The 23,669-nt window shown below is 32.0% G+C and overlaps 1 protein-coding gene, 1 long non-coding RNA gene and 1 pseudogene across 2 annotated transcripts; 2 read left to right on the top strand and 1 right to left on the bottom strand.

Annotated features, from left to right (window-relative positions):
* The first annotated feature begins 1,128 nt into the window (after positions 1-1,128).
* On the top strand, positions 1,129-1,722 carry LOC142620678 (putative dehydration-responsive element-binding protein 2H; annotated as a pseudogene).
* Positions 1,723-2,484: 762 nt separating this feature from the next.
* Positions 2,485-6,704, top strand: LOC142621094 (uncharacterized). The gene is made up of 3 exons (XR_012841698.1): positions 2,485-2,660; positions 3,970-4,031; positions 6,092-6,704. It is a non-coding gene; the product is annotated as an uncharacterized LOC142621094 (long non-coding RNA).
* Positions 6,705-7,516: 812 nt separating this feature from the next.
* On the bottom strand, positions 7,517-13,554 carry LOC142618253 (GDSL esterase/lipase At5g33370-like). Its single transcript, XM_075791160.1, has 5 exons — positions 13,230-13,554; positions 12,968-13,095; positions 11,404-11,646; positions 9,720-9,972; positions 7,517-8,107 (listed from the first exon to the last, which is right to left on the bottom strand). Exons 1-5 carry the CDS (start codon positions 13,486-13,488, stop codon positions 7,875-7,877), a joined length of 1,116 nt encoding a protein of 371 aa, XP_075647275.1. The 5' UTR covers positions 13,489-13,554; the 3' UTR covers positions 7,517-7,874.
* Positions 13,555-23,669: the final 10,115 nt, after the last annotated feature.

Genomic DNA, 23,669 nt, shown 5'->3' with positions numbered 1-23,669 from the left:
GCCCTATCCTCAAATTCATCATTTTTAAGACTTAAATTATATTATAGGGTTAGACATATAAGATTAGTAATTTAAGTAATCAACTCAAGTCTTAACATTACAACTTATATAATTTTTTTTAAAAAAAAGGATAATAGAGACAATTGGATAGATTGAGGGACAGATATAGAGTGAGCAATAGAGCAAGTGAGAAAGAGATGGAGGGTGAGAAGGAAAGTAAAATACCTTTGCCGGTGAGCTTGGGTCAGTGAGCTTGAGACCGAGAGATGGAGAGGTTGAGACCAAGAGATGAAGAGTGAGCTTGGGTTTGTGAGCTTGAGGAGAGATGGAGGGATTTTGATTGGATGATCCGTGGGTTAGAGTGTGGATTAGAGAGAGAGATTGGAGACAAAGAGAACAAGAGAGCTTGAGTTTTAAGTTTTAGGGTTTTTTTTCCCCTTTAAAATAGAGTCAAACGGTGCGTTTTGATGTGCTTTTTATTTTATTTTTTTTTTTAACTTTTAAAAAAAGAACACTTATTTTGGCGTTGTTTCAGCCCTTTCCGAATTGAATCAGCCCATATCAGGCCAAATCAAAAGTTGAAAAAAAAAGGATTTACGATGGATGTGCGTGCAATTGCATCGCTAGCCGCATGACGCGTTTGTGCATGTTAGACACGAGTGCACCGCCCATGGAGGCGTACTTGTGCTTTCCTGAGTTTCAGAGTGGTTCATTTTTTATTTTTAAAAAATTATAAAAAAATTAATTTTCTTTTCTATATATTCCTTTTTCCTTTTGGGTTTTCTTGATAATTGTTTTTGGGGATTTGTTGCAAAAGGGTTTGTAATTGTTCGGTTTGGGCAATTCAATTTCCTTTTCCATTTGGGATTTTCTTTATTATTAAATTAATTTTCTAGTGTTTGTTTCAAAAGGGTTTGTTTGGGAAATTCAATTTCCTTTTTTGTTTAACTGATAAAAAATAAATAAATTTCCTTTTACATTTGGGTTTTTTTTTTATTGTTTGATTTTTCAGGGGTTTGTTGCTAAAGGGTTTGTGATTTCTTTGTTTGAGAAATTAGACATAATTTTAGTGTTTATGGGTATTGTGTTGAACATGTGCATTATTGGAATTGTTTGAAAGAGTTTCAAATGGACAATCCTGATGAGAAGAAGAGGAAGAGGAAGAGGAAGAGGAAGACTAGAGAAGACTCTGTAGCTGAGACACTAGCTAAGTGGAAAGAATACAATGCTGCCCAACTTGAGTCTTATGCTACTCTTAAAGTTCCGGCCCAAGGGTCAAAGAAAGGGTGTACGAAAGGAAAGGGGGGCTTGAAAATTCACATTGCTGTTACAGAGGGGCTAGGAAGAGGACATGGGATAAATGGGTGGCAGAGATTCGCGAGTCGAATGGTGGAAAGAGACTGTGGCTTGGGACTTTTGATACTGCAGTTGATGCTGCCTCCGCTTATGATGAAGCTACTAGGACAATGTACGTTGCCTCTGCTTGACTCAACTTTCCAGATGTTGAGTCACACATTCTTGATGGAGTCAACAAAGGAGTGTTGTTTGTCTTCTTCTAAATCAGACCCTTATTCGATGGGAAATCCTGTGGGATCTAAATCTACAACTGCGACAAACCCTTTTGATTTTTGCGCAGAGGACGCCCCTTATTATCCTATCACTAAAGCTGTGACACCAAGTTGTTTGGTGGGGATTGAAGCAATTGATGAGTCTACCCAATAGTGGATGATCAAAGGGACTAGAGGGGGCCAAACACACCCCCCCCCCCCCCCCCCAAACATTTTGAAAAATCTCTATCTTACTTTATGATGTAATTATATTTATAAGTCGCTCCTTGAGAAAATACAACTTGGCCCCCTCAATTTGTTATTAAATGTCTAAATTAAATACTTTTTAGAGTAAGCATAATCAACAAATAATTAAGTAATAATTGTAAGACCCCGACCCAACTTTATAGTTAAACAATGTGTTTGAGTGGCTAATTATTATTTTAAGCCACTTTCTTTTTATAATTAATAGAAGAGTATTTAATAAACATATTATTTTATAATGTCATTGAATAAGAATTGTAAAGACGATAAATAATTAATGGCTATTTGTATTATAAATGTATACTATGTATGTACAAAACTATATTAAGTGGTTAAGTTATTAGATATATAGTTCTTGGTGTTTAAGTAAGTGTTTAAGGTAAGGGTTTATATGCTTGTTATTATCTTAATTACTTTAAATGCATAAAACTTTGATATTATGATATTATAAAAGATATATGCTTTTTTAATGATAGAAAGAAGTTTATAAAGGTAAGGGTTTATATGTAAAGTTATATTGTTGTTTGGGCCTTTCTAGAATATAAGCTTATAAATGGGGAAAGTAAATTTTAAAAAAAAAGTCTAAAGGGTGACCCATCAACCCTCTTTCTCTTGGTCAACACGTGCCCCACCCAAGATATTTCCCTTATCTTTTCTTGGCTGTACTAGAAGACTCTTTGTTCTTCTTTCTTTGGTCTTTTCTGTTCATCTTCTTTCTTTGCTCTATTTGGGAACACCTCTCTCTCACTCTCTCACCAACATCCCTCCTTCTCTCACCGAAACCATATATCTCACTCTAAGGAAGAAATTAAAATATTAGCCCTAAGATTTCAGCTTCAAATTTTGTGGGTAAGTAAATAAAAACCTCATCTTATTATGGGTATTTTAATGGAGGAATGGTTTGCTTTAGTTTCACTTCTATGTTCTCTAATCTGATTGTTAGAGGCTGGAATTTGTGATTTGTGAAATTAGGAAATCATGAACTTGCAAGTCTATATGCATATATATGCTATTTTAAGAAGCTTTGAAATTGTGTTGGTGATTTGTTGGAGGTAGATTAGGGTTTTACTAATTAATGATTGTATATGATTAAGGAAGTAAGAAAAGTTAGGATGAGTACTTTTGATGTTACTGTTAGGATTTTTGTTGTATGTAATTTTTCTATAAATGGTTAAATGACTATATATAAGTGTTTTTTTAACATGTCTAAAGAGTGTATAAAAATCCCCATATGATAATAAGACTATTTGTAATCATTTTATGATTTTACAAGAAAATATTTCAAAGCTGCCTCTGTGATAGATTCTGTGTTTATGCATGATAAATTATGTATTAAATTTTATACAATTAACTAGGATGCTAGGAGTAGTTCATATGAATACTAAGACACATATGGTTGCAATGGAGGTGGTCTCATAGCATTTGGACCAATATAAAAATAATGGTTTAATTTCTAAGTTGCATGAAATTCTGTCAGGACAGATTTAAGTATGATATATTATATGATTTTTAGTAAATTATGGTTTTATTCATTGACTCCAAAATTGATATGATCTTTACTAGACATCCAGAGGATTTTCTCTGTAAAATTTATGAAGATTGGATGTGTTTAGATAGCCCATTTGTATTTTACAAATGAGGCATATGCTGCTGAAATGAGCAGTAAACAGTAAATGATAACTTTGACTTTGAGGATTTTATTCTAAAGTTAGGGTGAATATTTTGAGCTATAATTTAATATGCATATTATTTGGTATATTTGAATTATAGATAAATTTTTTATATCTTGGTTCAAAGTTTAGTACTCAAAGGAGGGGTTCTAAACCATTCTATTGTTTTTTCATGTTGCCATATGAGTGTATATGGCTACATGACCATGCCTAAAGGATTTTATGTTTATGCATGCACTTTTGCCCTAATCTCAAATCACCTTTTGAAATGAAGTTGGCTCTTCTAGAAATATGAAATTAATGTGAGAATGTTGGTTTCTCCATGATTTGGTACATCATGTTGTTTGATGAATGTATTTTTTTGTTTGTGCGAACCTCGTTGAGGTGGGATTAGTATTTCCTTGATTTTAAGATATAGGTTTTGAGATGAATGCATAAGTTTATGGTAAGGAGTAATTTATAGTAATAAGCTTTGATATTTGGTTTAGGTGTTACTAGTACCCAAGTCTAAGCTCCTTCGACTGTAGGCTCTCGATTCCTCTGCTTTCAGGTAAAGGATAAGTTATATGAGCATTTGGTAAGTCATGAGGTTATTTTAAAGTGTATTATGCATTAAAATGTTTTTGATTAGAGATATGACATATAATCATGTTTCAGACAAAGATATGTTCATGAGCTTTCGAAAACTTATGATGATTTCAGCATATTGATGCTATTAGTAATTCCACGAACATGATGTTTAAAGAAAGGAATGAAAATGCTATTATTATGAAATGTTATGCAAACTATTAATTTTAGAATGATATATAGGTAAGAAATGTTTTCGAGTTATGTCCTTTGGTAATCTGAACTTGATCAAAGCATTATTAAGGATGGCGGTGCGTCCGCGCTCAATCAAAGTATTATTGAAAAAGGTGGTTCGTTCGCGCTCGATTAAAGTATGTATTGAGGATGGCGGTGTGTTCGCGCTGATAAGTACAGACTTATCAGATATGGACTAACCAATATGTTATGAACAACTATATTATTTTATTGATCGTGAGAGAATGATATTATTTAAATGCATTATAAAGAATTAGAAGCTCTCATGAAAAGAAGTGTCTGATAAAAAAAAAAAGTTGTTCTTTAAAGATAAGAGTTTTTAAAGTTTTGTTGTGCTTTAAAGATAAAGAATTTGGTGAAAAGGTTTTAGTGTTCTATGAAGATAAATCTTCTTATGAAAGTACAAGTTTATGTTAAAAAGTTATTAGATATCTGTTCTTTATGAAACGTTAAGTATTATGACTATGAACGTTATAATATTTTACGAGAAGAAGTTTATAAAGAAAATTTTTCTTATTCGTTAAGATGTTTTTAGTTTAAGACAAAGTTATCAATTACCTTATTTAATTAGTTAAAATGATCATTTTGTAATGAGAATATATATATATATATATATATATATATATATATATATATATATATATATGTATGTATGTATGTATGTACATGATTTTAAACAGTCAATATTATATTTGGTGACTTTGTAAGAAATGAAAGATATTCTATCCGAAAGGTTTTGGTAATATTTTTCTGATAAGAAAAGGGAGAGCAATTATTTTCCTATGAAGAGCGTATAAGTTATTATTATGAATAGTATAAAATACTATGCATGAAAAGATATTCTCTTATCTGATTATTTATAAAATAAAATGATTTGATTTACATGCATTTTTATTAAATTCTTATGTATCTTACCCTTACTAAGCTGTGCAGCTTACCCCTTCCACTCTTTTAGTCAACAAGTTTTATTTTGGAGCAGAGTGAGCCTTAGTCAAGTTTTGGAAGGAACTGGTTTTAGATTTAAAAGTATTGATTCCAAACTAGCAATTTGATGTTTGGTTTTACGGTATTGTATATTTTAGGATCTAATGAAAGTTGTGTACCATAAAGTATAAGAGATGTATCATGTGAAATTCAGAATTTGAATAACTGGTGGATTTTGTTATTTTTTGAAGTACAATTTAGATGCTTTGAATATCAAGTGAAAAGTTATATCAAGAAGTAAATAAACAAAAATGAAAAGAATGAGAGAAAGTTTTGTAAAAATTTAGTTGGTTCTTATTAATACCAAGTTTAAGCTTGATATTAACATGCCGGTCATGGTCATAAATCCGAATATTGGGTTTGGGGCGTAACAACAATCCTCTCATAATATATGTCAAGAGTGATGATATATATATATATATAATGTTGTAAATAACATTAGCGTTTTTCAAATTTTTTGGTTTGTAAAATGTAATAATACCTTTCTAAGTGTAATGCTTTTATTTTTATTTTTCTTATTCCATGTAATTTTCAATCGTTTTAACCACATATCTATAATTTATAATTGATTTAATTACTATCTTTCGCCACCAGTAGATTGTTAAAAGAAACCGTGTTTTATTTAATATTCTGATAACTTATAAATTATAAAGTAAATAATATATAACGACATAGTGTTCTTCTGCATCTAAAAAATATAAATAAATAGAAACATAAAAAATAGAAAGAATTCTTCATAGCATTTTAAATATAAATGATACTGATAAGAACTTTTTTCTTCTTCTTGAGTTTTGTGTTGTTTAGATATATGGTTTAGGTTAGCTGTGGCCCCCTCATAGAAACCTTTTTGGCTCCGCCACTGAGTCTACCTGTGTGTCTGAGATTTTTGCTGAGGAGGATGCTCTGTATTATCCTGTCACAGAAGCTGCCATGCCAAGTATTTTGGTGGGGGAAGAATCAAAGGATGAGTCTAATGGACCGGAGTACTTGCGGCTGCCATGCCGAGTATTTTGGTGGGCGTAGAATCAAAGGATAAGTCTAATGGACAGAATACTTGTGGGATTGTTCAGAAAATGAAATTTTTATTTCTGAAATTATGGCACTATTAAACAGTGATCCTCTATGCAACACAGATTCAGTGCTGGGTTTTGGTTATGGTGCAGATCAATTTGGATTGGAGATGTTTTAGCTGGTTCTTTACGATTATATCACTCATAACACAGTGTTCATTGGAGTGAGCTTTGGAGGTTTAGACTTTATGTAAATGTCTAGTTTTAGTTGGTATATATATTGCTTAGCAAAACGTTTTGGTAGGGGATTTTTATATGCTTACTGATCCTGTTTTAAGGTTTAGACATCATGTAAATGTCTAGTTTGGTTGGTAATAGTATTACTCATCAAAAAGTTTTGGTAGGGTATTTGTATAGGCATACTTATTCTGTTTTAATCAATAGTTGTTTTTCTGTTTCATTAGAATAATTTAGTATATCCTATCAAAAATAATAATAATAATAATAATTTAGTATAGAAGTAGTATAGCAGTAAGTTCAAGTATTGTACTGAAGATTCAATGGAGGATAACAGCTGTCAGCTACTATATTATTGATCTATTAAACTTAATGTAGTTTTTAGTTCTTCTTAATGCAAGTTTTTCGTTCTAATAATAGCTGTCCGCTGTTATATTAATGCAAGTTTTTCATTGTCTATACCCACAAAAGTTCATAATAAATCTTAAGTAATAAGTTATTATTAGTGAATAAAAAAAGTATTTTTAATAGTGAGTCCAAATTAAAACAAGAAACAGCTTGTCACTTATAATTAATTTGTTGTAAACATAACATTATTTTTAATAAAATTGAAACCAACTATATGATAGGCAAAGTCTAATGACAACTTTCATGCTCATCTTATTTGTTTTGTTTTGTTTTTTATCTTATTTATTGGTCCAAAGAAATCACAAAAGAAAATGATCAACAGACAATATATCAACGGTTTCTTTGAATACACTTGCTATACATCTCCTATAAATAAGATAAATAAGAGACATGAATATTATTGCATCTATACATACATAGGGTTCACCAAGCTAGTATTTTTATTTTAACTTCAAAAAGGATAGACTTTGAAGTTCAAAATTTCAAAGAACTTTATTTTCTTCCAATTAGTAAATTCATACAGTAAAGCCTTAAATGAATAATAAGAAATAGGAAAAATAAAGGTTCACCAAGCTATTAATAATACATCAACATTTATTATACAATCAAATTTCAACCAAGCCACTTAATATGACGTGATTGTGCAACACAAAAAAATCAGATACAATACAAGTGCCGCATAAGTGCACTGCCACAAGTCGCAGAGATACTAGGAACCACATCTCAAAGTTCATCAATATTTATATTTAAAAAGTTGCACAATTGAGATATGAGCCTTGTACCTTATTGCCTATAGACTCTACTGATAATCCACACCAGCAAACATGCATTCAAGGGGTAGAGAGTAGAGACACAGAAAAATAAATACGCTGGAACCTAAAAAATATATAATTTCTTGAGGATTATTAGTTATATAATAATAATACCAGATATTAGTTCTTGGAGTCCATGGCCATAATGGTGCTCAGGTTCATTGGGTTCATGTACTCTGTGGAACCAGTCATGATCTGCTGAGCAATGATCCGGTTTGCACGCTCCGTTGGATGGAAAGGATCCCAAAACACATAGATGTTCCGATTTGAGCATAGGTTTGACAGTGGATTGCAGGTACCAAGTCCATTGTAGGGGCCTAGGCCACAACATGCTACTTTTGATGTAACAAAACCTGCTCCACCCAGTGAGAAACATACAATTAATTACTCATTTTCCCAACCAAATGTGCATGAAGAATGAAGTAGAAAGATAAGAGCCATGTCACAAATTGCTGATATATGGCCAATCAAAATAATGGGATGCATTTGGATTTAGGGATTTAAAATCAAGGAATTTGAAAATTATTTAAATTGTTCGGTATAACCTATAAAGGTTATTATCACATGATAGATTTGAGTTATGAGAATCTGTTTCAACAAAAATATTTCTAATGTAATAGATTTAGAATAATATTTTACCCTGATTATTTCAAATTCTTGTATTAATAAAAATTTGAACTAAAAATTAAAAATCCAAATTTTTCTTTTCAAATACTTTTACGAGTTCCACTTCCACCCCAAAAAAAAAATCATTATAGAATATAGAGATTGAATAATTGGAATTAAAAAAAAGAATAAGTTTATTTGGTCTTTATATTACTGCTCTCTTTTAGAGGATATATTCATGAGTTTTACTATTTTTTGAAACGTTTTAGTCTTTTTCATGATCATCCAAAATTGTCGACCTTTAAATAATATAAATTAAAAAAAAAAAAAAAAACTTATTGATCTTTGTATTGTAGCTGCTTACAAGTATTAGGGGAATACTTTTATCTTTAAAATGATTTTTTTTTTTTTTACAAATTTTTTTTTATATATACCAAATGACGTGAAAATTTTACAAGTTTCATTGACTACGTGGCCTTCTCTACATGGTCCGGACCCAGGAGGGCCAGGACCATACACCACAAAAAATGTTTGGTTTTGGTTTTGGTTTTGTTTTTTTTTTTTTTAAGGAAAAATTTTGGTTTTTTTAAAAGGATCAAAACCGTTTGAAAAAAAGTATGAAATGTTAAAGTAAGCAGTGAAGAGGACACTCAACAATCCAAGTCCTTTGTGCAAATAACTGAAGTAGTCTCCAACGGCTAGTTTCTTATTAGAAATGATGTCGTATAAGTTAGCCTATTTAAGTTTAAATGAAACGGATCGTTTTGGTCTTAGTCTATTTAAGCTTAAATGGAACGGATCGTTTTGGGATGTTGTCTTCCTCTTCGTCCTGTAAATGCTCTGCCTCTCCTAGAGTTTGAGTTCAGAGAATGGCTTCAGTGCACAGTTGAGTTGGTTGAGTCATAACTACCTTCTAGCTGTAATAACTACCTTTCAGTTGTAATCCCTGGAATTACGGAGCATAATTTGGAGATTAGTTGTATTCAGTTAGGGAGGTCTAGCTTCTGGAATGATCTTAATGTAATTATGCTATATAAACAACTAGTTGCTATTGTTTTGATTAAGCTTAGTGAAATACATTTTTCATTTTGTATTCTCTCCAGAAACTTCTCTCTCTCCTCATTGTTTGCTCTTATTTCCGCCATTGTTGTACACAATCACAAGCTTCAAAATCTTTCATGAAAAACCAAAAAGAATAAAAGGGTCGAAACAGGTTAAGTTTTTTTTTTCTTTTTTTTTTTTGAGGTGGTAGGCTATTTTAGAAATATGTCAGTAAAATAGTTGTGATCTTTTTTTTTATCACTAATGTTACTCCATATATATATATATATATATAGGGTGCAAATTAGGAAAACAAACCATATGCTTGGGGGTTGGTGATGAAGTTCATGTTCATATTGTAGGCATTGGCAGAAACAAAGACATTTGAGCCTAGTTCACTGTTGAGTTGTTGAATCATTTGGGCGAGCCCTGGGTTAAAAATTCCTGCAGCCTGTTGTAACGCTGGGACACATTCCCCATTTCTGCTCCTCATGGCTAGCTCTGCTGGTACACAACCCAGTGGCCCAGTTCCTGTTACCAATACTCTTCGGGCTCCCAGCTTGTACAGTCTCTACAATTTCACAAATGGGTGACAAAACAATCCCCACCAAAGGGCCCAAACAAAATAATAAATTATTAAATAAAAAGGAACAAAAGCGAAACATGCATATGGGATTTTCTTTTTTTTCAACAAGATTGAGAGGTTCTAATTAAGAATTTGCTGAACTATTTTCGTTTAAAGTAAATTTCATATATTTTACAATTGAGTACTTGTAAGTTGTAACAAATTTTAAATATAATACAGTTGTAAGAATAAAGACTTTTTCTTTTTTTATCATCCAATTAAAACATTTATTAATTTTTGGGGTAAGTGACTAGGTGTTGTTCAAATTTCATAATTAGATCTTTTAATTTTTGGTATGCCAGTTGAACTAAATAAAATATATAGAAATCAATTAAAGAAAACTGATAAATTAGGATAATTAAGTTCATTTTTTACTTATGGAATATGGAAGATAAAATAGATAAAAGATTGAATGCAAGATACTTATGCTTTATATCATAAAGCATAATAAATTATTATTTATTTTAAAATTTTAAATTAATAAAAGTTGAAGAAATTAATTAATATTTCAATAACAATGAGTAAGTCAGTTAAGAAAATAAAATAATGGAATTCAATAATACGATTTTGGATATATTGTATTTGACCAAGTCTGAACATCGATTTCATACCAACCACATTTATCAGCCACAGAGATACGGCAATCAAGGGCCGTGGTTTCCAGGGTCTTTACTCCAGTGATATAGCGAATGATCAAAAAAAAGTTTTTTAATTTTTTTAAAAATAACGAGGTGGTGCTATCATCTGTAATTGTGAAAAAAAATTAATGCTTCTACAGTCTACGTATTGTGGTTTTTCTTCCCCTTCTAGTTGACCAAAATGTGGCCCCAATTGCATGCATGGTCTGTAGAAAAAAAAGGTCTCCATCTCTATCAAGTCTACAATGTGTGTACCATATCTATGAAACAATTAAACACTGCTAGGTCCTCATCCACCAAACATTTATTTCGTAAATAATTCAATACTCCCCCAAATATATTCATCCAAAACTCAATTTTCTCAACCTAAAGCAACAAACTCAATTATATGCATGCAGTGTTAGAAGTATATAGTTAAATAATTCAATTTATTATATTCAAATAATTTAAAATTTTTGAAACAATTAGTAATTTATGATGGGTTTGGATACCACTTATTTTGTTGAAACTGAAAATTTATTACAGAAAGTACTGTAAATAAAAGTAAAAGTTAGTTGAAATAGTACAGTAAGGTCTATGAATAGTATCAAAAAATGCAGTAAAGTTTATAAATAGTAACAAAAATAAACTAAATAGTGAAATAATTTTAATTTTTCATCGCAAACTTAATTTGCAGAACAAAATATGCTAGCTAACTAGGATATTGAGAAGGGAAGGAATTTTTATTTATGAGAATTACCCTTAGAATTTTTCGATACTCAGAGATGAGGTAACGACAGTAATCTGGGATGGAGAATTGGCGTGATCTTGGAGAGAAAGGTGTCAAGAAATAGTTATTAACAAAATCGTTACCACCAAGTGTAATAAGGACAAGTGCATCGTTCACTAGCCGCTTAGCCTGGGCTCGTCCGACTTGCGCACTCAGCCTTAGCTGGTACTGTTGGAACAATTGAAACTGCCTGAAGATTCTTATAATGTTCAACTGCAAAATGAAAATTTTTGATTCACTACTCATTACTTCATTTAAACTTTAACCTCAAAGACATGCTTGATAAATTGCTGCACAAAACTTAATACCAGTTACCAAACAGTGTCAAAAATTAAAGGTAACCTTCATACTTATGAGAGGGATATTTATAAACTATATGTCCAGAAGAAATTCTTCGATTTCTTCAGGTAGCAGATATCTTTGGAGGGCACAGTACAATGACGGTTGTAAGCTATGTTTGGGGAGAGTTATTGTCTAACGTTAGCCTCTATGCATGGTATAATCAATTTGGGGCCCAAGAGGCAGCCCGCAGTGTACGTTGTGGCTGCTCCAATTTCAAATTCGGTATTATGGAATCATCGATTACAATATCGAGTTTTAGGTGTACATATACAAGCTCATACGTACATTTCTATTTCAAGCTCTGACATACATATATCTACATCATAATCTTCTTGGTGGGAAGTCAAGAGAAGGCAACTTTGGAGTTCGGATTAGAAAAATGTCTTTCAATTTCACATGCCAAAGTTCCATATTTTCACCTCCTTTTTTTTTATCATTATATTTCTACATATAAAGTGTTTGTTTGGATGGTGATTTTTGTTTAAAATTTTTTTGTTTATTGGGAAAAAGTTGGTTAGATACGTTCAAACCCAAAAAAAAAAAAAAAAAGAGGCGTTAATTGTTATACATACATAAATAAATTAAAAAACTAAAAGAGAAGTTTCTTAAAAAAAAAAAAAAAATCTAAAAGAGAATGTTGTTGAGAAGTATTCACAAAAATAGAGCTAAAAGTGGGACGAAAATTCTTCTAGAATCACTTTATTTACTACAATTTACTAAAGTAGTCTTTTTTCACTGCTCAAAATTATCCATAATTTATTATTAGGAGTCTGTTTGGATACCGTTTATTGTTGAAAATTGAAAACATTGTAATAAAATAATTTTTAAATGTGTGAATAGTAGACCCAGTTTTAATGAAAATTTTGCTGAATTTTGTAGTTGTGAGTCCCATGAACAGTGCACGAGACCTACTGTTTAAACGTCAGACGCTATCCAAACTTAAATTAGGTACTTTTGAAAGAACAGTGCATGACACGATATTTTCTCTTCTCATATTTATGATGGGTATAATAAATGTGAAAGAAAATAACATAATATCATTGCATTTCAAAAAAACTTAGTAATTTTCTGTTGACCACGTCAAAGTATGGCAAAAGTTGTGTTTAATTATAAACCTTTTCTACACATTAAACGGTAGAAAAGTTCCAACTCAAAAGAAATGAACTGAAAGTTTCATTTATGTTGGACTTACAAACTGAATTCCGGTGTCGTTGAGGATTCCAATGCCAGCAGAAGCAAAGTTGGCACCAACAAGCAGTTTTTGTCCTGTGAGTTGAGGACTCAAGTATGGCAATGCGCTCTCTGCCCCCATTTGCTCACCTAAATGTATATATATTGCACACATTTTATTATGTTTTATTAATTAGTTCAATGAAACACATTCGTACGAGGAAAATTTGTTAAGCTTAGAAAAGAGATATGAAGTGAAATGGAAATTAAAACAACAAACTCACTGATAAGGTCAGGGAGATTGAAGCCATTGGAGAATCGGCCAGTTGGCTGGTGGGTGGGATAGTCTATACCATGTGGTGGAAAATTGGCACTTGCAGTAGTCGCTAAGTAGTTGTTGTTGCCACTATCTACTAGTGAATCCCCAAAAACAAAGAAAGCCCTAGCTGCCTTGGCTTTAGGTGCAACTGTTACTACTAGGACAATGGTCAGGGTGAGCATTAAAACCCTAGGACTTGAAATGGTCAATAATGTAGTGGCCATTTCTTTGGCAACCAGCTCTCTCTCTCTCTCTCTCTCTCTCTCTTATTATTAGAGGATTCTGGTTGTGTATTGGACAGTGGGGATATATGGTTTTATAGGGTTCAAGTTTTGACCTTTTCTTCTCCCTTTTTTTTTATGTAATAAATGGGACTTTTCTTCTATACATGCATGAGAAGGGGATGAGGACAAAAATGTACAAAAGCAAATGCTCAGAAAAAATCCGGGAGGTAGTTGCGTGATTACGGAAGTGGAGTTGTTGGCATATAATCATTAACCACTGTTTAGAAGATGATCTCTTTAGTCTGTTAAAAAAAAATGATTTTTTTAATCCAATATTGATAAAGTTTCAATAATAAAATTGTTTTGTGTGAACTTAATTATATTGACATAACATGTTAGAATTAGAATATCATTTACTTTAAAAGTTTAAGCCATAAAATTAGGATCCATCAATCTTATATAATCACCCAATTTTGTTGCCACCACCTGTGATGAGACATTGAGACTTAAGTACTCAACTACGTGAGAGAGGGACAAATCTTATCCTAAACCGCACGGTCAAACTCCATCTATAAAAGAAAGTTAATTCATCAGTTAAAACGGAGTAACCAGTTAGTAAGAAAGATCTACATACATGACCAATATCAATCTGCAATTTGGCTTCTTCTGTTTTCCCATATTCTGCTTCTCATTTGTTCTTTTGTGGCAAAAGGAAAATGTCCATTATTGCACATTAACATTGAAGTCTAGTGTCAGCGTTAACACCGACCTCTCTGCTTGAAACCCTAGTGTCTGTCGGCCTGAGTTAAGTTCTTTGGTGTGTCAAGAATGTCAACTTGGCCAATTTGAACATTTTTCTGACTTTCATGATTTCTTCTGCAAATTTTTCAATCAAACACGTTAATGATGACGGTGCGTCCGTTACAGTACTACTCTTTTTACACAATTTCTGAAGTCCAACTGCTCGTAAATGTATTTGCAACTGCTTTGCATGTCCCTACGTTTTGAACTCCATTATATATATGTCAACGTCATGCATCTCCATCATTATCTTTGGAGTTTTTGCTTTGAAAGATATAATTAAAAGGGCAAAAAGTAGAATGCATAAATTCGTGACTGAGGTTGTGATCTCCTCTCTCTCTCTCGTTTAATAGCAATTCTAGATTAGTCCTTGAACTCACTTTGTATGGTCAGGGGCTCAAAGACACATGGTCATTCGTCATAGGCCACGCATTGTAACACCATTCAATGAACTATCTTTAAGCCTTCCACCATAGAGCAAGCCCTGCTTATTTTGTTAAATCCAGGAGTTTTTGATATCAGGAAACCCCTACAAGTAAAATTGTCAGGCGTGTTAAGTGAAAAAGAACAAGGGAAGGGAGGAGTGTATATATTTGGGGAGACAAATTATTTTGAGTAATTATGGTAGACACAACATTTTTCATAATTATTAACATAATTTATTATGATTAGAACATTATTTTTACTTGTGTCGACCATTTATATTATTTTTATTATGTATCACTTAATCACAATGGAGCTCAAGTCAACAATTGTGAAAAGGTCGCGTACAATTTATCTCTAGCACAAGTTTGGTCGGTTATAACTTATAATGAAGATTTCTATCAGCCTTGTTGTAATCCACTCATGATTAAATAACTACCTAAGAAAACGACTTCAGCTAGGAAAAAAGGGGAGGGGTGGGCCAACCCTCCGCGTGTTTGTTAATTTGTTCTCCAATGTCAAATATCAAGAGACAAATTGAAAGGTGAAAGTGAAACTCTCCAAGTAGTTGGGCTCTACTAATAGCCTTCTATAGCCTTATAGGACATGCATTACAGATCATTTAAGGGAAGGGAAAGGGAAAGGGAAAGAAAAATGGAAAAGATGCATGGTAGACTCCCACCATTCAATGGTCATATGTTTTCTGTTCGATTTGTGCAAAAACCTACAGTTCATTTGTTTTAATGAAAAACATATTTTGAAAAACAATTTTTTTTTTTATGAACAATTTTTATTTGAAAATTTTACTCACTTGTTATATTAATTACTTAAATAAATAATCACATATAATGTGCAAATAAACTTGTAATAATAAGAATAGTAAGATATATGTCACCGTGGTACACTCCAAGGGCGGCGCCACCTTAAGGCTAGGGTGGTCTAGCTAATTTGTTCAACATTCAGTGGATGAATGATTATTTGGTTGTGTATATTGAAAGAGATGTAATTTGTAGTATTGATAATGAAACTATCATGCAACGATTTCAAAATATGAAAATTCTTAAAAGGCAATTGTAAACTTTATGTATTTGCGTATTATTTTATTGTTGTTATTGTCAATATATGAATTTCTCTTTTTATTAGATTGTATAATTTATGCTACTTAATGAACACCCAGAAAAAAATTCTTAGAATTGCCACTGGTACACTCACTTCTTTTTAAAGCATTTCACAGCACCAAAAGAAGATATCAAAAATATATCTTAATCAGTGTAACGGGTTCACTAGCACAATGCTCTCAAGATATAACAACCAGCCACATACACTCTGAGCTCCATGAATTTGCAGAGCAAATGTTCAACTAGAAGAACACCATTCTTTGTCCAACAATTCTCAAAATATGTACAATTGTAAATCACTTTTTTGTATACATATTTATTTTTATATAATATATATATATATATATATATATATGGTAGAAATAGGTACATTATAGGCTCATAAAATCACTCAAGAATAATGAGCATTATCACCATATTTATTTTGATGATAAATATAATAATTATTATTTTAATGGTATGAGTGTCTAGAATTAAAGATTGGAGTTATTTGTAATACAATAACTCTCCATTTCAACCTAGGGGCAGATGATAAACAAAAAAAAAAAATTCAAATAAGTATTCATATAGTATTAACAAACTATTAATCAAGATAAATACGTAAAATCATTATTTCTTAACACATTAAAATACATTTATCTATCAATAAAGACAAATGATACAAAACACCATTAGTTTTTATTTTTTATTTTTTGAATAAAATTTGTTGTGTTTTGGATTGAGAACTCACATGGGTTTGTTTAGGGCTTATACCCTTTTTTTTATAAGGCCCAAGGCGGCCAAGCCCTTTTGAACCCCCTCCTAGATCCGTTCCTGATACACATAAATATTTAAATTTATTTGTCATTTAATATTAAAATGCACCAACAAATATCAATGATCACTTCCCAATATTAACGATTTGCCTTTAAGTGAAGTAGATATTTGCGGTAAACAGGAACACCAAAACTAAAAGTTAAACACACATTTAAATTTTGCACCACCTCCAACCTTAGTACTTACAGTGAAGGGCTCATAACGTAGCGCTGGCCTCACTTTGTGTTGGACAGCAACGTGTGGAGCGAAGCCATCACGTTGGTTGGGGCTCATATTATTTAGCACCTCCCTCAATTATGAAATAGTAGTAAGATAAGTGAATTAATGGCTGCCAAAGTAACTCATATAATACAAAACTTAGGTACAATATTTTAGATGTTGTTTTTTAGGTTTCTTTCTTAAGATTCAGCCATATTAATACTTAACTATAAATTACACTTCTATCCCATTAAAAAAAAAAAAATCTTGAAACAGTACTTAAATACAGTATCTAAGTCTGTCTCTCTCTCTCTCTCTCTCTCTCTCTCTATATATATATATATATATATATATATATATATAGACATGTTGATTAATTGCTAATGTAAAAAATAATTAAGAAGGTCGAATGCACTTTTGTCTTATTTTCGCATGAGGTAGGTCCCTAATCATGTTGGCTAATGAGGCTCATAATGTGATGATGACTACGGTGTTCTTAAAAACAGCTTTACATCATCATAAAACAAACATATCATAAATATCTATGAAAATAATTATGTTAGTCCAAAGCAAAATAAATAAATAAAATTATAATATTATATTAAGAACTCCACTGGAAGGGAATTGTAACTCGTAAAAAGTGAGTAATTGTCCACAATATTTTTACAATAATTTTACAACAAATCATAGGTGGTTAGTTGTTATAGGTTCAAATTTGAATCTAACACTAAGATTACTTTTTTGTCCCAGTAATAACAACCAGTAACAACTTGCCACTTAGGATTTGTTGTAAAAATGTTGTAAAAATATTGTGGACATATCATTTCTCATTTTTAAATATTCTTAGAACATAAAAAATGGTACTTCTCTCTTATATTTATGATAGAGATTATTTATTAAATTCATAGTGGGGTCTATTATAAATATAAAAGAAAAGAGTATAATTTCTCTATATTTTAGAAATACTTAAGACTTTTACGTAAGAAGCAAGAAGATTATTTTTTATTTATTGAAAGAGTGATTTGATTATCAATTAATTTCTAAGAGTAATTCATTAAATTAGTTAGAATATCTAGGCGATCGAAAAATTAAAAAAAAAAAAGTTAATATATTCAAGATAATTATTTATTTACAAAATAGTGATTTAAGTAACAGCTAGCTCAAGATTCCATTTACTAGCCTCGCTAACAATTTCTCAAAAAAACCTATAATACAAATGATATGGTTTGCTTCAATTAATTTGTTGGATTTGGGATGGGTTTAGTTGCTAAGGCAACTACTTTCTCCTTGAGTAGGGTCAAGGCTTCCTAACCTGAGTTAGGCTCGAGGTCTTTCTGTTCTTTATTCTTCATCTGTTGCCATCTCCCTTCACGTTCTCACAGTATTATCTTTCCATCTTTATTACAACCTAACCCCAAAATCTCATTTACCATCTCCACCTACTACTTTGACCATCAAAGTTTCCCTTGTTGGATATACCTTCCTGAATATCTTTTGACCATCTTTATTTCTTTTACCTAATCGACCAAATCCATAACCCACTCTAAATTTATAACCCTTTTTTCTTGATTAGAGCAAATTGTGCTAGTCGGCAAGGGGCTCCACCCCTTAACCACTTTATTATTCCTATGGAAAACCATTCAATGCTGATGGAAGCTTTAACTGATGAAACAAAGAAACTCAAATGCACAGGTAAAATAGTAAAGTTAAAAACTAGTGAAAAGGCTGTTGAAGAACTGTTCAATACAGGTCTGGTAGGAAAGCTTTTATCCGACAGAAACATCAACAAAAATGCAGTAAGGGCTATTATTCTAAAGGTATGGAGGACCTCCAAAGGTGTGCAGATTGTAGATCTAAAGGAAAATATTTTTCTGTTCAAGTTTGCTTGTGAAGGAGATAAAAAGAGGATCCTAGAACTGGGGCCTTGGAATATTGAAGGGTTTCCTCTTATCCTTAAACAGTGGCACCAGAATATGTCTGTTGAGGATATGGATTTTTTTAGTATCCCTTTATGGGTTCAAATACATGGACTCCCCATTGAATATATGTCGAAGGAAAATGCAGAGGAGATTGGTGCTCTAGTGGGAGAAGTGTTTGAGGTGGACTTTACTGGTAGTGGGGGAGTTTGTATGAGCAAATTCTTAAGAGTAAAGGTTGAATTAAAGGTTGAAGACCCACTGATGAGTGGATTTTTTCTGGACAGAAACACACAACCGAATCTTTGGATTCGGTTTAAATATGAGAGAATTGCATAGTTTTGTTTCAAATGTGGTAGGTTGGGTCATTTAAAAGCAAGATGCCTTTGGGCAGATGCAGAAGTGCAATCAAACTTCAAGGAACCGTTTGGACTTGGGCCATGGTTGAAGGCAGAAGCAGCTAGTAAAAGAACTTCACGATGGGTGGAATTCATTGCTGAAAGGAATCAATCCAGTGATGAGGAAGATGAGGGAAGGAAGGAGGCAGTATCCCAGAAGCAAGTACAACGTAGAATACACGCGCTGAAGGATGCGGGAACCAAGGAAACCCAAGCAGTCGGATCGAGGAATAATCTGACAAGGTTTGAAAATTTGGCTAATTATGTCACTTCAAAACACAGTTCTTTAAGCAAACCCAAACCTTCCCACCCAATTCCAACCAGATATCTCTGAACCCACAGCTCTAACCTCACTTACCCCCATGGAAATAGACCGTCCAGTTGCAACTAAACCATTCCTATCAACCTAATCAGAGTCTAGTACAACTACTGAAGGTTCTAGACTACAACAAGAACCGCCCCCCCCACCCCCCACCCCCCCATCCAAAGAATATCAACCTTCCTTGTCGGACTCGGGTCTTAGTGATCCATCTCTTCTTATTGGGCTTTCCAAGGCCCAAAATAATGTGCTATCATGGACAGCATATTATAATTGAGGTGAGCAACCAGCACATGTTTCTTCTAAGGCCCAAAGTAAACTGCCCATAAATCAAACTGAGGTTTTTAATCGTGGGAAAAGGATATTGGAGGAAGTTTCCCATCAAAGTGAGGTGGTATTACAAGAGAGGGACCATGTTTTATGATAACAGGGGTTAAGAACCAACTCTTAGATTAAATGATCTAAACACAAGAGCTAACTTACTCTAATACCACTTGTACGTTTTTAGACACTTTAAACAAAATCAAATTAATCTAGTTATTTAGCCAAGTGATTAACTTAGGTAAATTATGCAAATTTAGGTTAACACAAATATATCATATCATTGTAAAGTGCGGAAAATAAAGAATACAATGATATGATAACTTAGGAAAACTAAATTGGAAAAAAAACTTAGGAAGGATTTAACCTAACTATTCTCAAGGTAAATCAGATCTATTATGAAAGAATTAAAATTTACACAATAGGGACTTAGACCACTAACATCCTATTGCTATCTCAAGTAGGAACCTTGCTACCTCAAGTAGAAAACTTGCTCCCTCGAGTAAGAAACTTACTACCACGTGACCGTTCTGAATCCACGAACTACTTCTTTTTTGGATTCACAACAAGTGCAAGCACTCCCGCTTGTGTATCTTTAAGCTTTTAATGCAGCAACTGAATGATCATCAAGTTCTTGACATAATCTTGATTCTTGATAACTCTAAGTATATATAAAGGCAAACACCTCTAGATCTTACAAGAGATTCACATACACAGCATAAATAACAACTGCAACAACCTCTAAAATGTGGCTAGGGTTTTTCGTTTCATACCTAGGGCAAAACATAAAACTCTACACGTCAAATCGGGCTTGGGCTAAGTTGGAAAAATTTTGCAAAAAACAATTTGCACAAGTTTCGATCGATCAAGTCTAATTTTCAATCGATCGAGCCAGACAGATTTACACAATAAATCCTGCTGTATTCTCGATTCCAACTTTACACATAAACATACTTTGAGCAAGTCTACAAATAAGACTAAACGTTTTGATCATGATTTGCTAACATTACAAAATGAAGTTCTAATACATTTAAACCTAAAGTCTTAGAACCTAACATATTTAATTTTAAATATTAGTTTACTGTATAAAAAACTATAATTATTTTCTAATTAACTAACAAAAAGTAACAAAGATATATATTGACTAGATGCAAGAATAATTTTTTTTCATGTTTTGCATCTACAACTTATAAATCCATACACAATCTACTGTTGGATACATTTGATAGTAATTAATAATGCAATTGACAAAATTTTAAAGGTGTGGGTGAATTTTATCAAAGTAGAGTTCCAAACTATTGATCTTAAGAGTCGTCTCAAAACAAGTAAGACCTTACTCTGACTTTTGAGCAAAAATTTATTAAGAAAACAAAAATCACTATAAACGGAAAATCACAGTTTTCGGGGTATAAATGAAGGAATTCGCCTTTTTCAAAGGGTACCTCGTGGCAATGCGACGACAGTTTGCTTAGAAGGTCGTTTCACTTCAGCTTACAAAAGTTCATGCAATTTCAACTCGAGGCCCATGATTTCTACTAATGCCTTTTGCCTTGTGCAATGATTTCAGGCGTGCATGAGAGTATAGGAAGACCATGACGATCTGTTCTACATCAGAGTTATCGGGAAATTTAGACCCCAGTTGATAAAATTAACAAGTTTTAAGTTCAAGTTGTTACTTAAATTTATTATGAATAAAACTTGTTAAAACAAACAAATATTAACATCATGTCAAAATCATGCACAGCGGAATAGTAAATAAGACAAAATATGATGACCTAGGAAAACCAATGAAACAAACTAGTTTCACAGTAAAAAAAACCTAAGAGAAACCTTCCCGAAAAACAATTCACTATACTAAAGAGAAGTTTCAGATCTAGTACAAAATTTTTGTCCCTAGACTCTACAATCTTCGTAAATAAACTTATAGTAGAAACCTTCTACCGCTTCAGAACCTTTAAATTCTTCAATATATGAACGTCACCCTTTTGCACGGATCCTAGTATGTGACTAACTAATTATGCACGGCTCCCAGTACGTGACTAACTTACCAATTTGAAGAAGATTGTTAGTTGCAAAGATCTTCACTTCATCAACAATGAAGATCAAGAAGCACTTAGTTACAAAACCCTAAGGCGCAAAGACGTAATAGCTTCTTTCAAAGAGAATAAGGTACTTGGTCACTTTTTCATGTGTTTTCCTTGTATTCTCTTATGTGACAGCTTTTAAAATAATTGTTATATATGTCTAGGGTTGTAATAAAAGAAACCCTACACATACATGTCAGTATGGGCCGAAAATCAGATCTGAAAATTCTGATTTCGTAATTCTCGATAGATACAGCTGTCGCGATATTTGTTGAGACCTCGATAGATATATCTGTCGAGTTATCTGTCGAGATTCATTAATCCTCGATAGATATTATCTCTCAGCAGCTATCGAGAATTTGTCAAGCTTTAATGAACACCTTTTCTTCACTTATTTCTTGATCCAATCTTCATGGCTTTAATAATTGGCTTGAATAACATGTTTCTTGAAGTACTAAACGCATCTTAGATTTACCCAATTACAAGTAAAGTGTGTTTTGTCAAAGGATTAGCCAATTACACAAAATATATCTTTAACAAGAGTGAGTGTTATAACACCCACTCTGATGTAGTGAGTAGGAGAGTGTTTTTTTTTTTCATTTCAAGTTTGAGATGGGGTGTCATTTCCCCAAATCTCAGGAGAGGGGATTGTAATTGCCCTTTATTCATTTATGTAATAAAAAGTAAGAAAGATAGTATTGGCTAAATACTAAGAATTTGTTTTCATGTTTTGCATCTATTTTGGATCCAATGCAAAATTTTGGTTCAGCTATAAATATATATATATATATATTCTTTTTTTGAGAAGAATGGTTCAGCCTATATTTGTTATATTTGTACTGTAATTTCCAGCCAGATAATGTCATTAGTATTCGTATTACTAAAATAATCTTTATATATTTATTGCAGAGAAGAAAAGAACTATAAGCGAGTGACCTTGAAGAAGAACGAAAAAATAAAAGAAAAAAACTTTCCTATATAATAAACAACGTAAGCTTTTGATTTTTTTTTTTTTTTGTTTACCTATTCTAATGGTGACATTCATATTTTTTGAAAAATCAATTGATTTTTAAAAAAATATTTTCTAGATAACTCATTTTCCTATATTTGATAGCAACCATAAAATAAGTTAGAAAATTATCTTTTGACTTTTGTTATTTAGCTTAGTGTGAAATAAAATTGTTTTCCAAAAAAGATAGTTTTCTTTTTAACCATTTTTTCTAATACTACCAAACACATGAAAATTTGAAAAAACTATCTTCACAAAAAGGTTTCAACAAAACAAAGATATCTATAAATCATTCTTATAGTTATTAAATTATATATTTAGAAAAATAAAAAAAATAGAAAATATCATGTTTTGTTGAACTTTAAAGTAAATTGTACAAGTTTTTGACTAGTTTTCATTTTTTTTTAATTAAAAATTTAGAGTCTAACCTTACAGGTCATTTAGGGAGAGGGAAATAAATGGAATAAAAATGAATGAAAAAATATTTTAAAAATATTTTTCACTTCCCTCTTTTGACTAGTTTTCCATTTTGAAAAATTAAAATTATAAGAGTCTAAACTTACATGTCCTTTGGGAAGAAGGAAATAAATAGAATGAAAATTGTGGGGAGTAAAAGGACCCAAATGGGTATATGGGCCTTTGGACTGTAGCATGGAGGGCCGACCTGCTCTAGAATTAAACTCTACGAATTGGCTCATACGCCGAGGATCCGAGGGTACAGCCGAGAGCGAGCTTCTTCTCGGACAGATCCAAGAGAACTCAAGACTTCATTATGAAG

Source organism: Castanea sativa, chromosome 12, assembly GCF_040712315.1.
Source record: "Castanea sativa cultivar Marrone di Chiusa Pesio chromosome 12, ASM4071231v1".
In the NCBI taxonomy this organism is placed as follows: Eukaryota; Viridiplantae; Streptophyta; class Magnoliopsida; order Fagales; family Fagaceae; genus Castanea; species Castanea sativa.
This window is presented reverse-complemented; position numbering and strand designations above follow the sequence as displayed.